The sequence below is a fragment of the Strix aluco genome, chromosome 2 (genome assembly GCF_031877795.1).
Source record: "Strix aluco isolate bStrAlu1 chromosome 2, bStrAlu1.hap1, whole genome shotgun sequence".
NCBI classification, from domain to species: domain Eukaryota; kingdom Metazoa; phylum Chordata; class Aves; order Strigiformes; family Strigidae; genus Strix; species Strix aluco.
This window is the reverse complement of record NC_133932.1, coordinates 125888506-125908055: the sequence shown is the minus strand read 5'-3', so window position 1 is coordinate 125908055 and position 19550 is coordinate 125888506. Positions and strand designations below refer to the sequence as shown.

General features: G+C 50.3%; 1 protein-coding gene across 1 annotated transcript; it reads left to right on the top strand.

Annotated features, from left to right (window-relative positions):
• The first annotated feature begins 1239 nt into the window (after positions 1 to 1239).
• Positions 1240 to 12905, top strand: ENDOD1 (endonuclease domain containing 1). Its single transcript, XM_074816236.1, has 2 exons — positions 1240 to 1815; positions 7520 to 12905. Exons 1-2 carry the CDS (start codon positions 1522 to 1524, stop codon positions 8651 to 8653), a joined length of 1428 nt encoding a protein of 475 aa, XP_074672337.1. The 5' UTR covers positions 1240 to 1521; the 3' UTR covers positions 8654 to 12905.
• The last annotated feature ends 6645 nt before the right edge of the window (positions 12906 to 19550 follow it).

The window sequence follows — 19550 nt, the reverse complement described above, 5'->3', positions numbered from 1 at the left end:
CTTTTAGATCCATCATGTTTCCTGAACATGACTAACTCTTTCTGTCAGAGCTGGGTGACCATGCACCTGCCTGGATCGAAACCAAGCCCACTTACTGCATTTCCTGTTGTTCCCCAGCCTGTCCAGACCATCTCTGTCTCCCCCAGCTGATAACACCACACCAAGAGGTGCAGATGTATTTCCTTGCCTTGATACTTCTAGAAGTCATCCCTGAGTAGAGAAATTATAGTCTTAGAGTCCAGTCTATTTTTAGCACTTTTACAGGCTCCATCTCTGACCTTGGGCAGGCACTTTAACCACCCGCTGTCCCATTTCGTCATGTGCAATATAGACTACTCCTACCTCATCTGCAAAGCACTTGTGGGTTGGTAGCACTTGGAGATTTTTGCTTGGAAATCACTTTAACAGTATAAACCAGCTTTGTCTAAAAGCAACCTGTGCCTTATTGGCACCCAGGATTTTTTAAGGTTTTTGGCAACACATATGATCATATCTAACTTCCTGGGTGGGAAATTGCACATTTTCTGGACTCTGAGGAACTGCTCTGTAGTCTCCTTTCCATCCCCACTATTCTGAAAACATTTATTTTCCCAGTCCCTGAAAGAATACAGCCTTTACCCAGCAGTAGCTCTGCTGATCATAAACTCAGAGGAGTGGTTTCATTCCCTTTAGGTAGATTTTTTTTTTCCCTAGTTCTATAGGTATGGTCAAAATATTCAGAGGTGGGTGTTGATTAGGTGTATGTGATCCGAGTGTCTTCATCCTTCTGCCTCTTGTTAATCTCTCCTGAGGGAAGGTCTGCCAAGGTGAGGTGATGCTGTTCCACAGGAGGGTTTTGGATGCCCATTACAGCTCCCGGAGAGACAGGAGGAGAATGCCTTTCCCAGGTGCCTCAGCACCACATGGCTGACAGCAACAGTGATGACAGACACCCCAAAAAGGGGCAAAGTGGTTTCCCAGCAGTGCCAGTATCCTACCACCTGTCTCCCTCTCCCTCTCCCTTAGCCAGGCTCATGGCTGGAGAGGGCAGCTAACACCTTCTTCGGGGTGGTGAATGTGACTTTGCAGCATCCCCCCTGGCAGCCCCAGGGAGATTTGTGGCTGCGTCAGCCAAAATTCCTGCTGGGGACTCTGCTGCAATGCAGCACACCACACCCCCGCCGGCGCTGAGCCCCAGCCTGGACAGCCGGTGCTGCTCAGCTCCGGCCCCACACAAGCTTCCCTCCTCTTCCCAACGAGCCCTGATGATTTCAGGTTGCTTGGCATTATCTCCTGCAGGCAGTTGGCATCCACAGCGTGTGTCAGCGCAGCCTGGCGCACGTTCGGTTTCACAACGTGCTGCCTGCAGAAAGCGCTGGCTCCCGAAGGGACTGGCTGTGGTTTCATATTTCATTTCCCTCGCACGCTACACCCAAATTCCAGACGCTTTCTGGCTTCGCTACTGCATGGACTCAGAGCACAGGTCCTTTGCTGTACCCAGCGGAGGCAGACGGGGCTTCCCTCAGCTCCAGGGAGTGGACCATGAAGACGTCAATTGTATTTTTGCTTTGCATCTCAGTTTTCCCAGGCTTTTCCCAGGGCAGAGTTGTTGGAGACGATGAAACTGGTTTTGCTGAGTGTAACATGTTCTTCCCTGGACAAGTCCCACCCGAAGGATTTACGGAGCCTTTCCACGTGAAAATCTGTCAGCAGTACAACAAAGAGCCACGCTTTGCAACCCTCTACAGTACTAAGGACAAAATCCCTCTTTATTCAGCTTTTAAGTATACAAAGGCAGCACAAAATGAGGAGGAGAACTGGCTGGTTGAACCTCAGGTAAGTCAGCTTTTCCTTCGCTGTAAAGCAAATGTTCCTGGAGACCGTTTCCTCGGGGGTGAAGCTGGGGCTAGGATTTTGCAAAGGAGGCAGGAGCAATTCTTGTTGAACTTCTTTCTATATTAATTTAACATGAGCAGAGCTTATTTTTGTGCTTGGAACTGAGCAGGCAAATAGTTCCTTGTCCCACAGGGCTTTTAATGAAAGCTGGGAGAGGAGAGGAAAATCATCTTTGACACCAGCTGATGTGGCTGTACTGCCCAGCGAGCTATCACAGGCAGGGAGCACTGCCGGTGGGTAGCAGGGTTAAACATCGCAGTGTCAAGTGGAAGTTTGTTCTGTTGCCAGTGTGATCGCAGTGTGGATAAGAGCTCTTTAGCTTCACTGCGCAGGGATAAAACATCCATTTGCGGTTCACCAAATTGACGCTGCAGCTTTTTGTTGTGTCCCTGTGTTGCAGACTCTGGTAGGGAAATGAGTTGCCGTGTCCTCGAGCGGGCAGGCTTCAGTCAGGTCAGAAGTGTGCAGGATAAAATTAATTTCCCCCGGAGCCTCAGTTGTTTTGTCTCCCCTGACACTTGGCATGTTTAAGCAAGTCCTTCAGGTTGTTAAATTTAAAGGAAATCCTTAAAAGTTTGCCAGTGCCCTACGAGAACATGTATGCTTTACCTTTTTTTTTTTTTTTTTTTCCCCTGTTTCAAGTTTTTCAGCAGTGATCATGGGGAATTTTGTAGCAAACATCAAACTACCCCCATCTATTGAGGTCAGGAAAGATTGGCAGCAGGCAAGGGTGCTTCATCAGGGAAGGAATGGCTGCAGTATCAGAGCAGTGTGTTGGGAGCGGGGCCCTCGGGTGCTGGTGCTGGATGTAGCCTGAATCAAAACTCACCCCTGCACCAAGAGAGTGGCTGCCATGATCATTTTCCTCATGTGGGGTGATAAGATACTAAGACCAGGAGGTCACAGTCAGTGGAGACTTGAAATCTTGTGTCCCTTTCTTTATCTTGGACTGTCTCTCTGCTCTCTGGGCTGTGTTTTGAGTTGCAGGAGTTCCCAAGGGCCTTTTGATCTGCTCTCTTTCCACTTCACAGATGGTTGTGGGAGGTGTCCGCTTGCCCTTTTAAAACAGGGAAGCTTTTTGCAGACTTCCATTATGGAGTTGAGGAAGGGTGATGAGTTTTTAAAGCACAAAGAGGTCGTAGGCGAGTGAGCATCTGCTGTCAGTGCCATGGAGGCAGCAAGGCAAAGCAGCAGAGATGAGATCCTTTCCCATTTGCCTCAGCTGCTGATGCCCTTTGTCACCTCTAGCCACCATATCTCCTCCTGCTCCCCATGGTCTGACTCACCAGACCTGCCCAGGCAGGCTTGAAAGCGTTCCTGCCATGGAGCAGCAGGCAGCCCCTCCACGACAGCTTCAGTTCTCCAGCACTTCCCTCCAGCTGGCTCCCCTGCCCTCCCCGCTCCATCCCTCTTCACCCCTCACTTTGTCATCATCCCCACCAGCACTCCAGAGTCCCAGACCTTGTGTCTCCTGCCTCTAAACCGTACTGCAGCCCCAGAAATAATTGGCCAGGTGTTATCTTTAGTTTCTCTGGCTTCTCCAGAGCATCCCTGTGGGTTGCTGTGGGTCCATTCTCAGTTTACATTAATGGGTCCCCTTCACCCACTGCTGAAATGCAGGTGTCTCAGAGGTAGGAGGTAGCAGATCTGCAGTTCACTGAAGGAACCTCAGTCTGAGACAGAAAACCACTAAAAAAGAATTGTCTGAAGAATCTGTAAGGAGAAGAAATCAGGACTACAAAAAATTCCTATAACTCAAGAAATAAGTATCTACACGCCTCTCAGATACTGCCACACCAGGTCTGGGAGGAGAAAGTGGGGAAGAGATTTTGCACTCATTATGTGTGTTCCTATCAAGACTAGTTCAGATAGTTAGGAAAGGTCAGATGGCTGGTGAAGGGAACCCTTAGCAACACCTGCTCTGCAGCATAGCCCCATGAGGTTATATTGCCTACTTTATGGGTAATTTTCTTGCCAAGACAGGGGTAGCTGGGTATGAGCAGACTCGGCTGCACAGTGGCCTGTGGTTATGCCTATGTGCATGCACATGGAGATACAGAGACACAGCAAGCAGAAAGAAAACACTATAAAAATGCTCTCTGCACTCTGGTGGGGGCCTCAGGGTTGCCACATGCTTTTGTTTTGGGTAATGATGTAAGTGGTGAGGGCACCATCTCACTCACTGCATGCCTACCTCCTCAGGAATGTCTGCCTGAGAAACAAATGCCAAATGTAGCACAGGGGCAGTAATTGGGTGAGAAGTGCGAGGAATGTTAGTGCCACCCACTGCCTATTGGCAGCTGGAAACAGCGAATTAATTCAGCAATTAGTGAAAAATTAGAGAGCAGGCAAGGTAGGCTGATGAGCAGGGCACTGATGGGACTCCCCCAGGCTCGGGTCTGAAAACCTGCTCTGCCACAGATTTCCTAGGGGTTAAGAGCAAATCACCTTTAGGTGGCTTTCACCTCATCTCATTTCAGTTGTCTGAAAACCTATGGTTTTGGCTCGTTCTATAGCTTAGAGAGAGGTGGAAAACTCTGGAGTTGCTTTTTCTATCCTTATGTATGACGGGCTGGATGAATCACCTTGTGTTTTCATTTGGTTGATGACTAACCACCAGCCAGATGACCAAGGTGAGATTTGCATAGCCCAACTCTAGCTACCTCTGAGCTACTCTTACCAGCTCTCTTGGTAGACAGTCAAGAGAAACAGGTAATTCTAGAGCCACTCATGTGAACGTCGTACAACAGAAACCTTGGTCTAAGATGCACTGTGCCTCCTCCCTGGGACCTGTACTAAAGGTAGATGAAGTATGTCCACTGCAATCAAAGACTATATAAGCATGCCTGAGGAAGCAGCGAGGGGAGTGGGATGCTGAAGTTCACCTGGAATGGTACTAGGGTGGGGAAGGTGGGAGGTAACAGCGTTCTACACTGTCGAATGACCAAACTTGATGGAAGTTGCCTGCTCTAATAGGTGTTGCCAAACTTTTAATCCCCCTCTGCCTCTACCCCTTCTGTGAAAGTGCAACTCCCACTTTATGAAACACATCAATATTGTAACAACCATACAGGTGTTCAGATGCATAATTTATTTTTAAATCCCCATCCTATGGATGAGGTGTTTACCTGTCTGCTTGGATCTTGCCCTTAGCTGTTCCAGGTTATTTGAACAGGTGGCTTATGGCTGACTCCATGAATGCAGGTATGCTTTGGCAGTGACACAAGCCAAAAACTTTTTGAAGCAGTGAGGAAAGGTAGGTTGCAATATAGATTAGATGCAGTGCTGGAGACAGCTGCCTTTGGGGCTGAGCTGGAGTAGGCAGGAAAACCTCAGTTACACATGAGTTATTACAAACCATAATATGAGTTATTATAAGCATAACTTGGTGATGTCAGAGCCTTATGCATGAACAGCCACATTTTTATCATGTTTTTTTAATTGTGCCTAAACAATCCCAATGGTATGTGCAAAAGCCTGCAGCTGAACAGGTAACCAGAGACATATTTTCTTGATAGGCACCTCAAGGTTTGCATGCATCAGCTCATAAGGAGAGAAAATGAAGTTTATACTATTTGCATCCTGTAGGCTGGGAATCTCTGTCAGGAGACAGACCTGACCCATCTTAGGTCCACCTGTCCTTGTGGTGTGGCACCTCAGCCCTCTTCCACCATTTCACTTCATTTGTCGAGAAGGCAGTAGAGTCCTGAAGCAGGAAAGGGGCTGCAGTGCTGCCATGGGAACAAGAAGGGGTGAGTGTCTCTGCAAGGGTGTCAGGCTCAAAAGGGCCATAACACAGGGAGCTGCTCCCAGGCACAGCTTCATACCTGTGCCTGCTCCCCCACCACCTGTACTGTGAGATTAAATGCACCGGGTGCATCCCTTGGCACAACACTGCCATCTCATCAGAACAGGGAAAATGGGTTGGGGGGCAGGAAGGGACAGTGATTTTGTGGAATGCAAGATGTCTGGCCTCATTAGCCAGCTGCAGCCCATGAGTTTGGGGTGTCTGAGCAAGAGGAGCAGAATAAGGCACAGCATGAGTCTTTTTTAAGTGGTGGATTTAGAAAAAGCTACAACTTGCGCATCAGCACTTAGGACTTGCTGTGATCCTTCCAGTCCTGAAGCAATCATCATCAGATGCTTCAAAATGAAGTGCAAGCAACCTCCTAGCAGGACATGGGGGTAATGCAGCCCTCTGCAGTGGCCAGTGTTGGCACTGTGACCAGCCTTGGTGCGGAGGGAGCCCTGAGCCTGGACCGCAGGGGCTTGGCTGCTGCAGGAGGCCAGCCAGAGCTCAGTCCTACGGCAAGGGTGATGAATAGCTGCTGACAGTCGCTGGAGATGGCCCTTTCACCCTGGCTCTCAGCAAAAGCTGTTGCAGAGCTGTGGGAAGGTAATGCGGCACTAAGAGGATGCAAACTCTGCATGAGGTTGCAAGGATGTAAGTGGACATCTGTCCAAGTGCATTGCAGGATGGCCAAGAGAAGGGGAAGGATGACTGGGGAGTGATTCAAGGTGGAAAATGAATTGTTTGCCATAGGTGCCTCTAAAGTACATATTATATGGTGCGATAAACAGTCTATAGGCCAGGAGCAAAGACAGCAGATTTAATTGGGCCAGCACAGTGCTGGGACTTGAGGGCCACAGCCTCAGAAACAGAGACTACAGGAGTCAGCAACTGCTGGAGACCGTCTGCCACCCCTGAGCTTCTACCAACATGGTCACCCTCTAATTTGGGGAAGAAAATGACAATCTGGCACACCCCCTTGGAGCAGCTGCAGGCAGTGTCAATAGGAGTGTCTAAGGAGCACACAGAGCTGCGGCTGCCCAAGAAAGATCTGAGCACACCCTGACATTTAGTGCTTCTGCTCCCACTGCTCGTTACCTCCCTGTGCATGGCTCTGTGCATGACTCCAGGACAAATTCCTGCTGCAGCAATTGCTACCTCTGGCTCTGCAGCATGGGAATGGCAGACATGAGCAAGTAGCACAGATTCCATTAAGGACCTGTGGTGATGGCATCCTTGCCCATGTTACGCCGAGAGGTGTGGGGTCGTGAAGGATGAGGTTCAGACTGTTAATGACGTGAGGTTCAGACTATCAATGACAAGCCTTCAGAGAGCCCTAGAAGCTCACTGCAATGTCTGTGTTCAAGGCAGGGAAGTTCAGGTCACCTGCCATGGTGCCTGGTTTTTATTCTGGCTTCTTACACAATCAGTGGTGAGAAGTAAATGACTTCTCTAGGCATCTTACATACCACGGGTTTTTTCTCCATGGTTTGGATTTGGTAGTTTAGAGGGACTGAATTAAGGTGCCACAGTACGTGTTTAAATGAACCGTTGTACGAGGTGAGAACAGTGCCCTAAATCAAGCCATCTATTGGTCTTAAAAATCTCTTCTAGAAAGAGAACCACAAGTTAGCAGCTTGGTCCAGGATGGCTGGTGAGATTTTGGAGGCTCTGTTGTGTTGTGTCCCAGACTGGAGAGCTGCAAGCATCCCTTGCAGCCTAAACCTATGTGTTTGTCAGGGTAGCTAAGTAGAGCATACGCTCCTCTGAAGCGCTGCAAGGAAAATAAGGAGGGAGAGCAGGATGTGGTCTGAAGCAAATTGCATCCAGTAACTCTTCTCTCTACTATTTCAGATAGACGATCCAGAAAATGACCTGCGTGAGATGGTTCATGAAGCCAATATTGTTGGTACTGTGGCCAACCTTGGTGCAAATCAAGCCCTGACCTCAGACTATGTGGGCTCTGGTTATGAGAGAGGGTTGCTCAATCCCAGCTTGCTCAATGAGGAGGATTTCCAGATGGCCACTTACACGCTCACAAACGCCGTGCCTCTGAGCCCATCTCTGAGCAAAAGCTGGCACAGAGACATCGGGAGGGTAGTGGAGCAAGCTCTGGTCCCTCACTGCTCCAAGAAGGATCATCTGTATCTCCTTGCAGGCGCAATTCCTTCCAGTGTCCGAGTTAAAGGCAAGGTGTCAGTGCCAGAGACCCTCTGGCTGGCAGCTTGCTGTGATGCTCCAGAGGGGTGGTCCCTGGGACTAGTGAAAAAAATGAATGATGAAAACAGCTTGGTGGACCTCGCAGTGGGAGAGCTGGAGAAGCAACTTCTAGCAGGAGTTCACTTGTTCAAGGGCAACTGTGGGGAAGACAACCAAAGCCAGGGGAAAACAGAAGCAATACTACAAGCTGTCAGTCAGATCCGCTCTGGAGAGCAAGTAGGAATAAGTGACAACCAGGAGGCCAAAGACAGTGGCTTTGTGAGAAAAGTGGCTGGCATCATTGCTACCCCTTTCATCAAAATTCTGGAACTCGTCATCTACGTGTTTGTGGAGCTGGTGAAATTTGTGTTTTATTTTCTGTGGCTTGTTATCAAGCGAGTTGGTGGTACAGTTCTGGATGGAGTCTATAGCCTGTGGAACGGGGTGGTGTCCTACCTTAAAGCCATCAGCATGGTGCTCATCAGCATCCCCTATGACGTGGGGAGGGTCATCGTCAACATCTTCCTGGGCTTCCTGCAAATTGTTCAAGATGTGGTGTCTCTCACCTACAGCATCCTGCGCATCCCCGTGGGGTTTGTCCTTCACCTTGCTGCTTTCCCTTACCACTCCATCTGTGCCATTCCCTCCGTCCTCAGAGACATGGCCACTGGGATCGGGGGCACCTTCTCACTGGTCATCGATGCCACAGCTGCACTTCTGCACGGCTTTTATTACCTGGCTGGTCACATAGTCAAACGGTTTGTCCCTAAAGGCTCCTCTGATGACTGATAGGGATGGAAATCAAGGCTGCCAAGACACGGACTGAAGGAGGACTGAGGCAATGCTTTAAGATACATGGCCAAACACTGTCAATTTTGTTCTGGTATTTATTGTAGTGACATTAATAATAATGAACCAACTGGGGCGTAACAGGGAGGGCTGAGGTAACGTCGCTGAGGGCTGCCACCATTGTAACTCAAGTTCTGTGTGTTGTAAAGTGTTCAGGTTTTATCGGTGCAGGCCACAAAGTTTCTGTGATTTGTAGATGTCAAGATGCTTCCTCTGGGAGATTTGCCCTAAATGTGGTACGAGGTTATTTCTTTCCGGCTATGATAACACTGAGACTTATGCACTGGCAGTGAGTTCTGCAGAAGCCCATCTCTGCCAGGGAGGTGGTGGTGAGGGGAAGATTTTAGTTACAGAGGGTTTTCTGGGACCTGGAGAAAGGAGAAGGAGGGAAGGGTGCAAGGATTTGGGTCTGGGAAACAGTGGGGAGTGGGGTGGGATGGGAACAAGGTCCTGCTGTTGGCTGCACTGCTTATTGCAGCGGGCTCCCACTGACAGAGGGGATGAGACTGAGTGTATCTTGTAGTCCTCAGGTCTTTCCAGGCATCTGGAATTGCATGGATCTTGCTGTGAGGAAAGATCCGCTGCCCATTCTGTTGCTTGGTGGAAAAACATTTTCCCTTAGCCATACCAAGGTCATCTTCCCCCAACCCTTCCTTGCTCGCTGGTGACCACTGGAGGTCTAAGCCCTGAAGCTTCAAGAGATGGCATTCCCTGAAGGTCTAAGCCCCTGAATGTCTCAGCCCTGAAGCCCTTGTGCCTGCTCCAAAGCCCAGCAGCACCTGGACATCACACTTTTGGCTTTGAATCAGCTGCCAGCCTGCCCTGCCTCCCTTGAGAGCTCACAGCTCCCCAAGCACGCAGTGCTATTTATGTGTCTGAGGTCTCTGTGAGATGATGCCCAGGCTGGTGATGGGCACACCACAGCCATCCTTCTGAGGCTTGTTTTGAAAGCACGCCTCCATGGGGAAAAATGATCCTCCTGGGTTTCTATCTAGGGCAAAAGAAAAGCAGCTCTGCCATTACCACTGGTCTGGGCTGGCAGCAGGGTCATCCTTATAGAGAAGGGACATGGGAGAGGAGATGCATGGGGAGCACGGGGGAGATTTTGCTGCTTTCACATGGGGTGATTTGGTGTTTTCATAGCCCCTGCCTGGAGGTAGAGTTGGAGTGGGGCTGTAGCCAGCCCTGGGCAGGGCAGGTGGGTAACCTTAGTGATGTGCTGGGAGTGAAGCTGACCTGAGGGATGTCAGGGAAGGTAGTCCAGCATCCGGGAGAGAAAAGGCAGAGGGAATAGGATACTCGTGGCAAATTACTTGCACTTGGAGGTCCTGGCAGCGCTTGTGAAAGAGGCCACTGCCACCAGCAAGAGGAGGAGAGGTCACATGGCTGTCGCAGCTGCAGGAACCAGCATGGCCAAGCTCAACCTGAGCACTAACAGCAAAGCCTTTTGCTGGGCATTTCCCCTCCTTAGCTGGTTTTGGAAACCTGGAGGAGGGAAAAAGCAGTTGTGTTGCCTCTGTCTCCTGTGAGGACTATGGACTGTCAGGTGGGAAGAAAGTCAGGAGTGGGATCTGGGGTGCAGCTGTGTAAATACCCACTTGGTGAGCCCATGCACAAGCAGACACATTTATATTGGAGGGGGACCCAACCCCTCTCTGCACCGCTTGTCCTCTCTGCTTGCTCTTCACCTCTTCTCCCTGCCAGTGTGGGCCAGGATACCCAACATCTGGGACACCAGAGCCAGAGTACATGTGGGGGCTTTGCAGGGGACCATCAGGGGTTTGCAGCTGGATGAGGGGCTGTCGTGGTTTAACCCCAGCTGACAACTAAGCTCCACACAGCTGCTCACTCAGTCCCCGTCCCACCCCCCAGTGGGATGGGGAGAGAATCAGAAGAGTAAAAGAGAAAACTCATGGGTTGAGATAAAGGCAGTTTAACAGGTAAAGCAAAAGCCACACGTGCAAGCAAAGCAAAACAAGGAATTCACTCACTACTTCCATCAGCAGGCAGGTGTTCAGCCATCTCCAGGAAAGCGAGGCTCCATCATGTGAGACAAAACACCATCACTCTGAATGTCCCTCCCCTTCCTTCTCTCCCCCCAGCTTTATATGCTGAGCATGATGTGATATGGTCAGTCAGGGTCAGCTGTCCCAGCTGTGTCCCCTCCCAACTTCTTGTGCACCCCCAGCCTACTCGCTGGTGCGGTGGGGTGAGAAGCAGAAAAGGGCTTGACTCTGTGTAAGCACTGCTCAGCAATAACTAAAACATCCTTGAATTATTAACACTGTTTCCAGCACAAATCCAAAACATAGCCCCATACTAGCTGCCATGAAGAAAATTAACTCTACCCTGGCCAAAACCAGCAGAGGGGCACAGCTGCTGCTGCTGGAGGAGGGCACAGGGGTGCTGGCCTTCCCCAGGACTGGACTCACGAGGGGCTTTGGATCTCTTGGTGCAGCTGCCTGCAGGAGGGAGGCTCTCGGTCTCAGTAGCATTTGTTCCAGCTGGACTCCAAGAGGCATTTAGGAGTCCTACATACATAGATCCTTCCCTTCACCCCCACCTCTGTCTCTCCCTCCAGCACCAGGTTGGTTGTGGACCTCTAATCTGCCATAGCATCCCCTAAGGAGTCCCAGGGGTGTGCAAGTCAGTGTTGCTGTCCCCATGGGGGATGCAGCAGTGCTGTGTTGGTGGTGGCCAGTCCTGGGTTGAAGATAGCCCAATTACTCAACACAGCAGCTTTGCCTGTCTGCCTCCCGCTGCCTGCAGCAAGGTTGAGCTGGGGGGCGGGGGAATGGATTCAGAGGGTTAAGGGAATTTGAATGGTTCATGGCTGCAACAGAGTGTTGTTTCTTTAGCTCAGGGGCTGTGTTCAATGCAAACCAGCTGTGCATGCACGGCCTAGACCAGCACACCCTGACCAGGTGGCATTCTGTTTGGCAATGATGCTAATGGCATTGTTAGGGATGCCAAATGAAGTGGAGACATGGTGGGATGAGTGGGGAGAGAGAATGACTCCTTGTCTCACTCTTCACAGGCCACAGCTGGTTTGTGGAGAGAAAGAGGCCGCCTGCAAGCAGCACTGGCTTTGTTCAAAAGGAAAGGCAGGTTTTGTGTGTCAATATGGATATAGCTGGGTGAAGTCAGTGGTGTTTTACACATCCCTTCTTCACCTCAGAGCTGTTGGTTTGGGATTTCAGGTCCAGGTTACTTCTCCCAGCAGGCAGACAGCAGCCTGCGGATGCTCTCCAAACTTTGCATCTCTGCCTACTTGAATGTGCCATCCCTGCTGCAGAGCCAGATGTGGACCTGGTTTCTCACTCCTCCTTGAGACCCTGTCCCAACTCCAGCACTCCTCCTGGACTATGTGGCAGCTGCCAAGGCAGGAAAGCAGCCATCTCAGGTCCCAGGAGATGCCAGGGTGGGGTGACAGGGGCACCAGCCTGGGAGACCCAGGGTCCCCAGCAGCCTCTGAAGGCACACGTGGTGGCAGAAGCTCTCAAGTGCAGCCCAAGCATTGGGGACGAGGTAGCTGCCCCCCACAGCTGTCTGTCTCGTGCCTTCTGCGTGGCTTCATCTTTGACCCATCTTAGCTGTGAAGTGCTGCACAGCAGCCGGCAATGCACTTCTTGGGGGTCCTGCACCCAGAGCAGCTTCCCCACACCTTAACCCAGCAGCCCCCACATCCCAGCTCCACCAGCATCTCCAGTGCACCCCTGGTCGGAGTGACATGGGAGCTCATGGGCTGAGAAGCAGCAAAGCTGAGGCACCTCTGGAGGTCTGCACTGCCACACCTCCATCACCATCGCTACCCAGCCCAGCTCGGGTCAGGCCAGCAGGTCTCCGTGCTGCAACCGTGTCTTCTGACCACAAGTGGACAGTCCTTGAAATCTAAGGGGCTGCAGCACTGTAGGATTTGGGAAGATGTGAAACAGTATTATTAAAATTGTCTTAACATGCTCAGATTTCAAATGCTAAGAACCGCAGCCAGCACGGGGCATTGCAGCATGTCTGAGCAGGCAATGGGAAATCTGCCTCAAATGCTGAGCAATTATCACAGAACAAGCAACATCCTGCTACAAACTAACTATTGTTTGAGATTATTCTTATCTGGGCATGATTTATGGCTTTTGAGCTTTACTCTATCCTTGGAAACATATGGCTTCAAAAAAATAAAAGTTACTTTTCCAAAGAGGGGCTGGTATCACATTTCTGTCACGGTTGCAAACAAGATAATGCAACCCGGGGTACCCTGACTAATCAAGAAAGCACCAGCAGCACAGTTGTTCTTTGTTACAGCTTGACATCTGATATTAATGGCCCTTTTGTGCTTTTAAAACACCTTTCCTCTCTCAAAGCACTTTAAAAGAGTCAATTCATTAAGTTGCAGAATATGTAGGTAAAAGCTGGGGGGTTGCAGGCAGTGAATTTATCTCTGTATGTGCCAGAAGAAAGAGGGAGAGGGGATGTTTTATTCTTGTGAGATGCGGTGAGGTGCACCTGGGCTGCAGCATGATGGACAGTTCTGACACAGAAAAACACATCACAGCAGGATGATTTTTTGCAGTTGACAGGGAGAAACTCCCTCTTGTGCAGTGTCATTCCCTTGGCCAGTTTTATCACAACTTCTTTAGGAGGAGAACAAAACACTACCTAAAAGTGACCATTTTCCTCCACTGACAATATAGAGATCCTGGGATGAGTAAACCGGATGTTGGCACTTGCATTTTGCAGGTACCTCTCTTTGGGCAGATGAAACCCTCTGGTAAAGTCTGCATTCCTCTCTGCAGGAACTGGTGAGACACTGGCACAGGTTACCCAGAGAAGTTGTGGATGCCCCATCATTGAAAGAGGCCAAGACCAGGTTGGATGGAGCTTTGAGCAAGCTGGTCTAGTGAAAGATGTCCCTGCCTCATCCAGATCACCCAACGCATCGACACAGGGGTCTCTGTGCACCTTGAGGTGACCCTTGTCTCTGCTGCATTCACTCCAGGACTGGGCACTGACGGCAGAGGGACTCAGCAACCCTGGCAGCACGGCCCCTTGGTCTCAGCCCTGGGCTCAGGTCCTCTGGGTCACACCTCTGCTGCCATTGCATGTTTCGGAGCTGCTCACCTCTCCATCACCAGCCCTGCACCTCCCTCCAGCCAGGGAGCTGCTTCAGTTTGGCAGGGAACAGAGCCATGCTTGTTCACAGGTTATCTCTCCAGCGTAGTCAGTGCCAGAAAATGGAAAAGATATTGGAAAAGAAATACCAGTGTAACTCGATTGGCCAGGAAGGATTGCCTGAGAGCAAGGAGCGTGAGGCGTGTCCAAGGTGTGTGTGTTAGCGAGATTGCAATCCCACTGGTTTGGCATGGGACAATTTCTCTTTGCCACATGGTCTCCCAGGCTGTTGGACTTCTTTCGATTTGGGAATGGATCTCACACTGGGTAACATCTGTCATTGATTTCCACAAAACTGGTGTTTCCAGCCAAGCAGAAAGGCCTGCAGACTTTCCAGTGGTGTTAGTGTTACAGCTGGTTGGAAAATCTCCAAGGAAATATATCCTGTCAGAACGGGGTGATTTATCAAACAGGGTTCTTTTCATGGCAATTTGCCATTTTTAGTGTAAAAGATTTTTCAGGTCCAGAATCATCCAAGGGCAGCCCAGGGTCTGGATTAGAGTTTTGGATGTGGACATTCAGCACCCGCTCCTGCCTAAAGCCAGGTCTGGCACTGACCATGGCTGTCTCCATCTCAGAGGAGTGCCCTTACAGCCATGGCCTGTCATTTTCTCCCATTTGTAAGGGTGAAGAAACCCTGTTTCTTTTCAAAAATTGCTGAAGATGTGACCATTTCCCTGGGAGGTAGAAGCCGTTTTACACTGAGACAGAGCAAAGTTGCCTGCACAGCTGAAGCAGCGGCTTCAAATTCCTCTGCAGAAACACCTTTATTAACAACTTGATGTTTTAAACTAAGTTAAGATGGTGGAAAAGGGACATTTGGAGCAGATGTCACTGTGTGTTTACTGCTGTGATATTGCAGATGTTGCCAAACCTCCCAGTGTCTGCTCGTAGAAGATGATTGTGGACCAAAGCCAGGAGCTGTGGCAGGTGAACAGGACAATGCTAGTGGGCAGGGGAAGAACTATGGGGGCTCCTCACTGGTGGGAGAAGAGCAGCAGATGGATGGGATGTTTCAGACTCGATTTAAGGAAGAAATTTTTTATGATGAGGGTGGTGAAACCCTGGAACAGGTTGCCCAGAGAGGTGGTAGATGCCCCATCCCTGAAAACATTCAATGTTAGATTGGATGGGGCTCTGAGCAATCTGATCTGGTTGAAGATGCTCATTGCAGGGGAATTGGACTAGAAAATCTTTAAAGGTCCCTTCCAAGCCAAACCATTCCATGACTCTATGATTCTATGAACCAAGGTAGGTGGTAGCTAAATAATGAACAGTAATGGCTGAGGAGTGGTCTCTGCTTGGTCCTGACACCAACAGGCTGCTGAGATGAGTGGAGCAGCTCCAGAGGAACGGTACAGTAAACTCAGGGGGTCATCACTATCTGGATTGATGCCACCCAAGTGTGGGCATTTAACATCTCTTATCTGCAGGCACCGGACTCCCTCCATTTAGTGTAAATATCTCACTAGGATTTCACCTGGGCACGTCATCTGGATGCCTAAAGCTGGGGCCAGTGAAACTTAGCTGGGGTTGGTGGCTGATGGGGCTTGTCCAACCCGTGGAGACCTTTGAGGTGTCCATTGACATGGGTCACCCAGATGATTGTACAGGTGGGATGGTCTTTTCCACATTGGTGGAAAAGGAATGATACCAGGGGCTGATGCCTCCTGAGTGCTGCTGGAAACGCCCCCCAGTGCTGGGCAGTGGTAGGGGTTTGTGTGTGGTCCCACTGCAACAGACAGGATTAACCACCGTGTGCACCCCAAATCCTATGAGTTGGCCTGACCTGTGTGTAGTGAGTCCATTCCCCAAAGAACCTGGCACACGATTTTTTGAGTTCATGGAAAACATGCATATTTCTGGGGTGGCTGAGTGCATCCTTCACCCTCAGGCATTTGCAGGATGTAACTGTACAGTTTTGCACTGTAGGTGATAGCCTCCACTTGAAAAAAACACTGCACTCCGCAAAATTGAGATGAGTTATTTGTGTGGAGCAAAGGGATTTCCTTCTCAAGGCTTTGTGAGACCACGGAGCCCAGTGGCAGCAGAAGATGTTTGAATGGTAACAATTAGGGTCTTGGTATCAGGAGGTGCAAATGATCTCTGAGGCTCATCATCCCACCAGTAGACAGTTAAGGAGAAAGGGTGACAACTCAGATGCTGGGTGTCATCAAGGACTAGGGCATAGGGGCTTGGGCTCCAGCGATGGAAGATAGTTTTGTTCATCCCCAGATCCTGTAATGCCACAGATCATCCCCCCACGCCCAGTCAGAGAGAGGCTTTGTAGAGTGGGATGTATCTGGGAACCTGGTTCCTGTCTTTTATTTCTCTCAGGAGTGCATTCAAAGTCTCACTCTTTCTCCATCACCCGTTCCCAGCTGTGAGCAGATGCAGGTGCAGGTGCTCAGCACTGAGCTCATTCCCGCAACATGCCCTGCCAGCATTGCTGGGACTCCAGGGGACCCAGCACTGGGACTCCAGGGGACCCAGCACTGAGACTCCAGGGGACCCAGCACTGAGGCTCTGGGTCTCTGTGGTGGTGGGGACTTGTACTCAGGTCTACTAATTAGAGCTAGTAAGGATGCTACCAGCTGAGCTGCTTCTGTTCCTGTTTTTTGAAAAAATTGCATTTTTCTTGTTTTTCTTTTTCATCACGAAAAACAGAAAGAAAAATCCTAGGGGTTAGCTTAAATCTAATAAAAAAATGTTTTCAGCAGATCTTTTTAGTATCACTGTGCTGTACAGAAGATGCGAGCTGGAGTTTAATCTTCTGCAAGCTGAATGCTGCAGTCCAACTGTGTTTCCCCTGACGTGGAGGGTGGAGGAGGATCAGACTTCCCCAGGAGATGATTCAGGTCAGATGTCACCCTCTGGTGGAGTCTCCCCATCTCTCCACTGGTTGCAGAGAAAGCCAAGAGAGATTAGCTAGGTAATGTAGCAAGACAAGTTAAAAGTCTGTATTCAGGCAGCATCATCTCCCAGCGCAGCTCTTCTCCTGGTGCTTTCAGTGCATCGTGAGAGACACCAGACCATGAGGACAACATGGGAGAGGTGGACTGGGCTGAAGCTAAAACTCTCTTCTGTTGGGTCACACACTGAAGCAACAAACTGCTGGGGAACTCATTGCTGGGCAAGTCAAAACTGAATGTTGCAGGTCATGACTGCTAAAACACTTCAGTTTTGGCTGAAATCACATGTTTTGTTGTATTTTGTGTATCCAGTTTTTGGCAGTTTTGTTCCCTGGACATGTTGGTACTCCAAGGACCAGTCACAGGCAGGAGGAGAAGGAGGACTTCCCCTCTGCAAAAGCACTTTCCTGCAGGTCAGAAACATTCAAGTTTTGCTCCAAGGGCCTGAAGAAAGCCTGAGGACAAAAAGCACATGTGGAGGATGCGGAGGGTAGGTTTTAGTTTAGCAGCAAATACAAATCCAGTGATTATCTTCTTCTATACATTGAAAGCATGATGAGTGATGTTATTCATAACATTTATAATCCTAGCTCAGATTTGTAGAGCCTCTGCTCTGCTGTCCAGGTGCCTCACCAGATTGCTCTGTCATGATCAAATTAAAAGTTATGGGGGAGGTTTACATGCTCCCACGTGGCCTATAATTTGGGCTAATTTAGCTTGCAGCGTTGAAATCAAGTCATGAGCTGGTGGGTGTGCTTCAGCAGCAGTTAATGCAAACATTTGGTAGGAGGATCCAGTAGTTGCCCTGTACAGGGGCCTGGGGCTGGTCACCATTTCTTCCCAGTGCCACAGCATGAGGAGCCTGAGGCGATGCTGGGAAGAGGCCAAGGAGACCCCAGTACAAGCTGAAATCCAACCCTACAAATGTGGGCTTGCCTGAACCATGAGTGGGCGCCTGCTCTCTGCTTGCGGTGGCACACGCTGCTGCTGGCCACCCTGCTGCTGCTCATGGCTTTTTGGCTCTGTCCGGGAGGCTGGGGGTGGCCGTGCTCCCAGCTGATGACAGTCATGGGGCACACTGGGGCATCTCCCCGTGCTTTGTGAGGCTGGGGAGGGACCTGGGGAGGCTTGGGGTCAGCCCAGCTGGGTCTCCCCAAGGATATGACACCTGTGCAGGGCTGCCCACCCTTAGCCCAGGCATGGCCCTTTCCCAGATCCTAGGGGGCATCCCAGGGGGGTCACCTATGGGGTGCTGGGAGACTGTCCCGTGGCCACCTGGCGTGGGCATGAGCATCCCTGTGACGCGGTCCCTGGTCTGCCACCACCCTGCGGTCTCTGGCTTTCTCCGGCCATGGGCTGGGTGCCAGGGCGAGCGGGTGCAGGAGCAGAAGCCAGCAGGCATGTGGCTAGATGGCAGCAGAGCCATAGTGGCCTGGGGAGGATGGTCAAGGCGAAGGTCTGGGGAATCACCAACACACACAAACGTTTTTGTCTTTGACTGTCCTGGGGGGAACCAGCTGGAGGTGAGGATGGGGTGCAGGGCAAGCCTGGAGTCCCGGGGGAGTGGGGCTGTCCTCCGCCTGTGCTGGGTACCCTTGTCTGTGGGACCTTTAGGAAGTAAAGCAGGAACTCCACAGCAGCCCTTGACTTTGAGGAATATTCCAAGTTTTTCATCTTTTTCTCAATGGTGCTGGTGACACAGTCACCCTCCCTCCAGTCCGGAGCTCACCAGCACCCCAAGGTGACAGCCGCAGTGGCCGTAAGGGGATGGGAAGGTCTGCCTGGACCCAAGATGATAGGTATTTTCAGTATTTTGAAACTCCCATTGAAAGCAAATAAGTAAGCTCTTTATATATTTACAGATCTACTTTTTTTTTGTTGTGGTAAGTATGTTTTTCAGGGCAGGATGAAGTTGAACCAGCTGAAGATGCCAGTATGTAATGGCTGTGCTGTGACAGCCCTTGATCACAGCCCTCCTCAGGGTACACTCTACCTCTAACAGAACTGGTAATGTGTTTTTTGGGGGCTATTTCCATTACAGGGTGAGGCGAGGACAGGCCAGCTGAGCATCCAGCAGCTGCAGGGTAAGATACACCCAAAACACCTCAGGTCAGCACCTTGTGATAACTAGTTTTGGAGATGAGCATCTCTCCCAGGACAAACCCCCTCAGTGATCCCTCAGCACTCCCTGGGGGCTGGATGGGGCAGATGGCAGGACCACGGGGGCTTGGGGGCAATTTGGCTGTTAGATAAGCTTGGCATTGCCCTGAGCCAGCACTCTCTGCACACACAACCTCTCTCCTTTGCGTTTCCTTCATGATTTTATGGCTCTCACCCACTTCTGCTCTGGGGCTCGCTCAGGGCTCCCTGAAGAGGGAGTAGCTCCTGCTGCATCCCACTGCCCGTGGCTTTCACAAAACAAATTTCTAAGGGGAAGGTGACTAGCCCCATATCGAGTGAACATCATGATGCCCATCACCCTGTCCCTATCACTGACAACTGCCTGTTTAAAAGACATCCCCTTCGGCAAGCGCTATACATTTTTCAGGACCTACATTCACATAGATTAAATAGAATTATTATCTGTATCTATGTATAGATTAAATTATCTCTATATAAATAACACATAGACTAAAAACCAGGACAGGGGCATGGAGGGGAAGCACACTTTCAGGACTGGATCTTGTCCCAAAACACAGGATGCTCTGCTCCAGAGATGTGTTTCCCCACATGTGGCAAATGATGGTTCAAACCAGAGA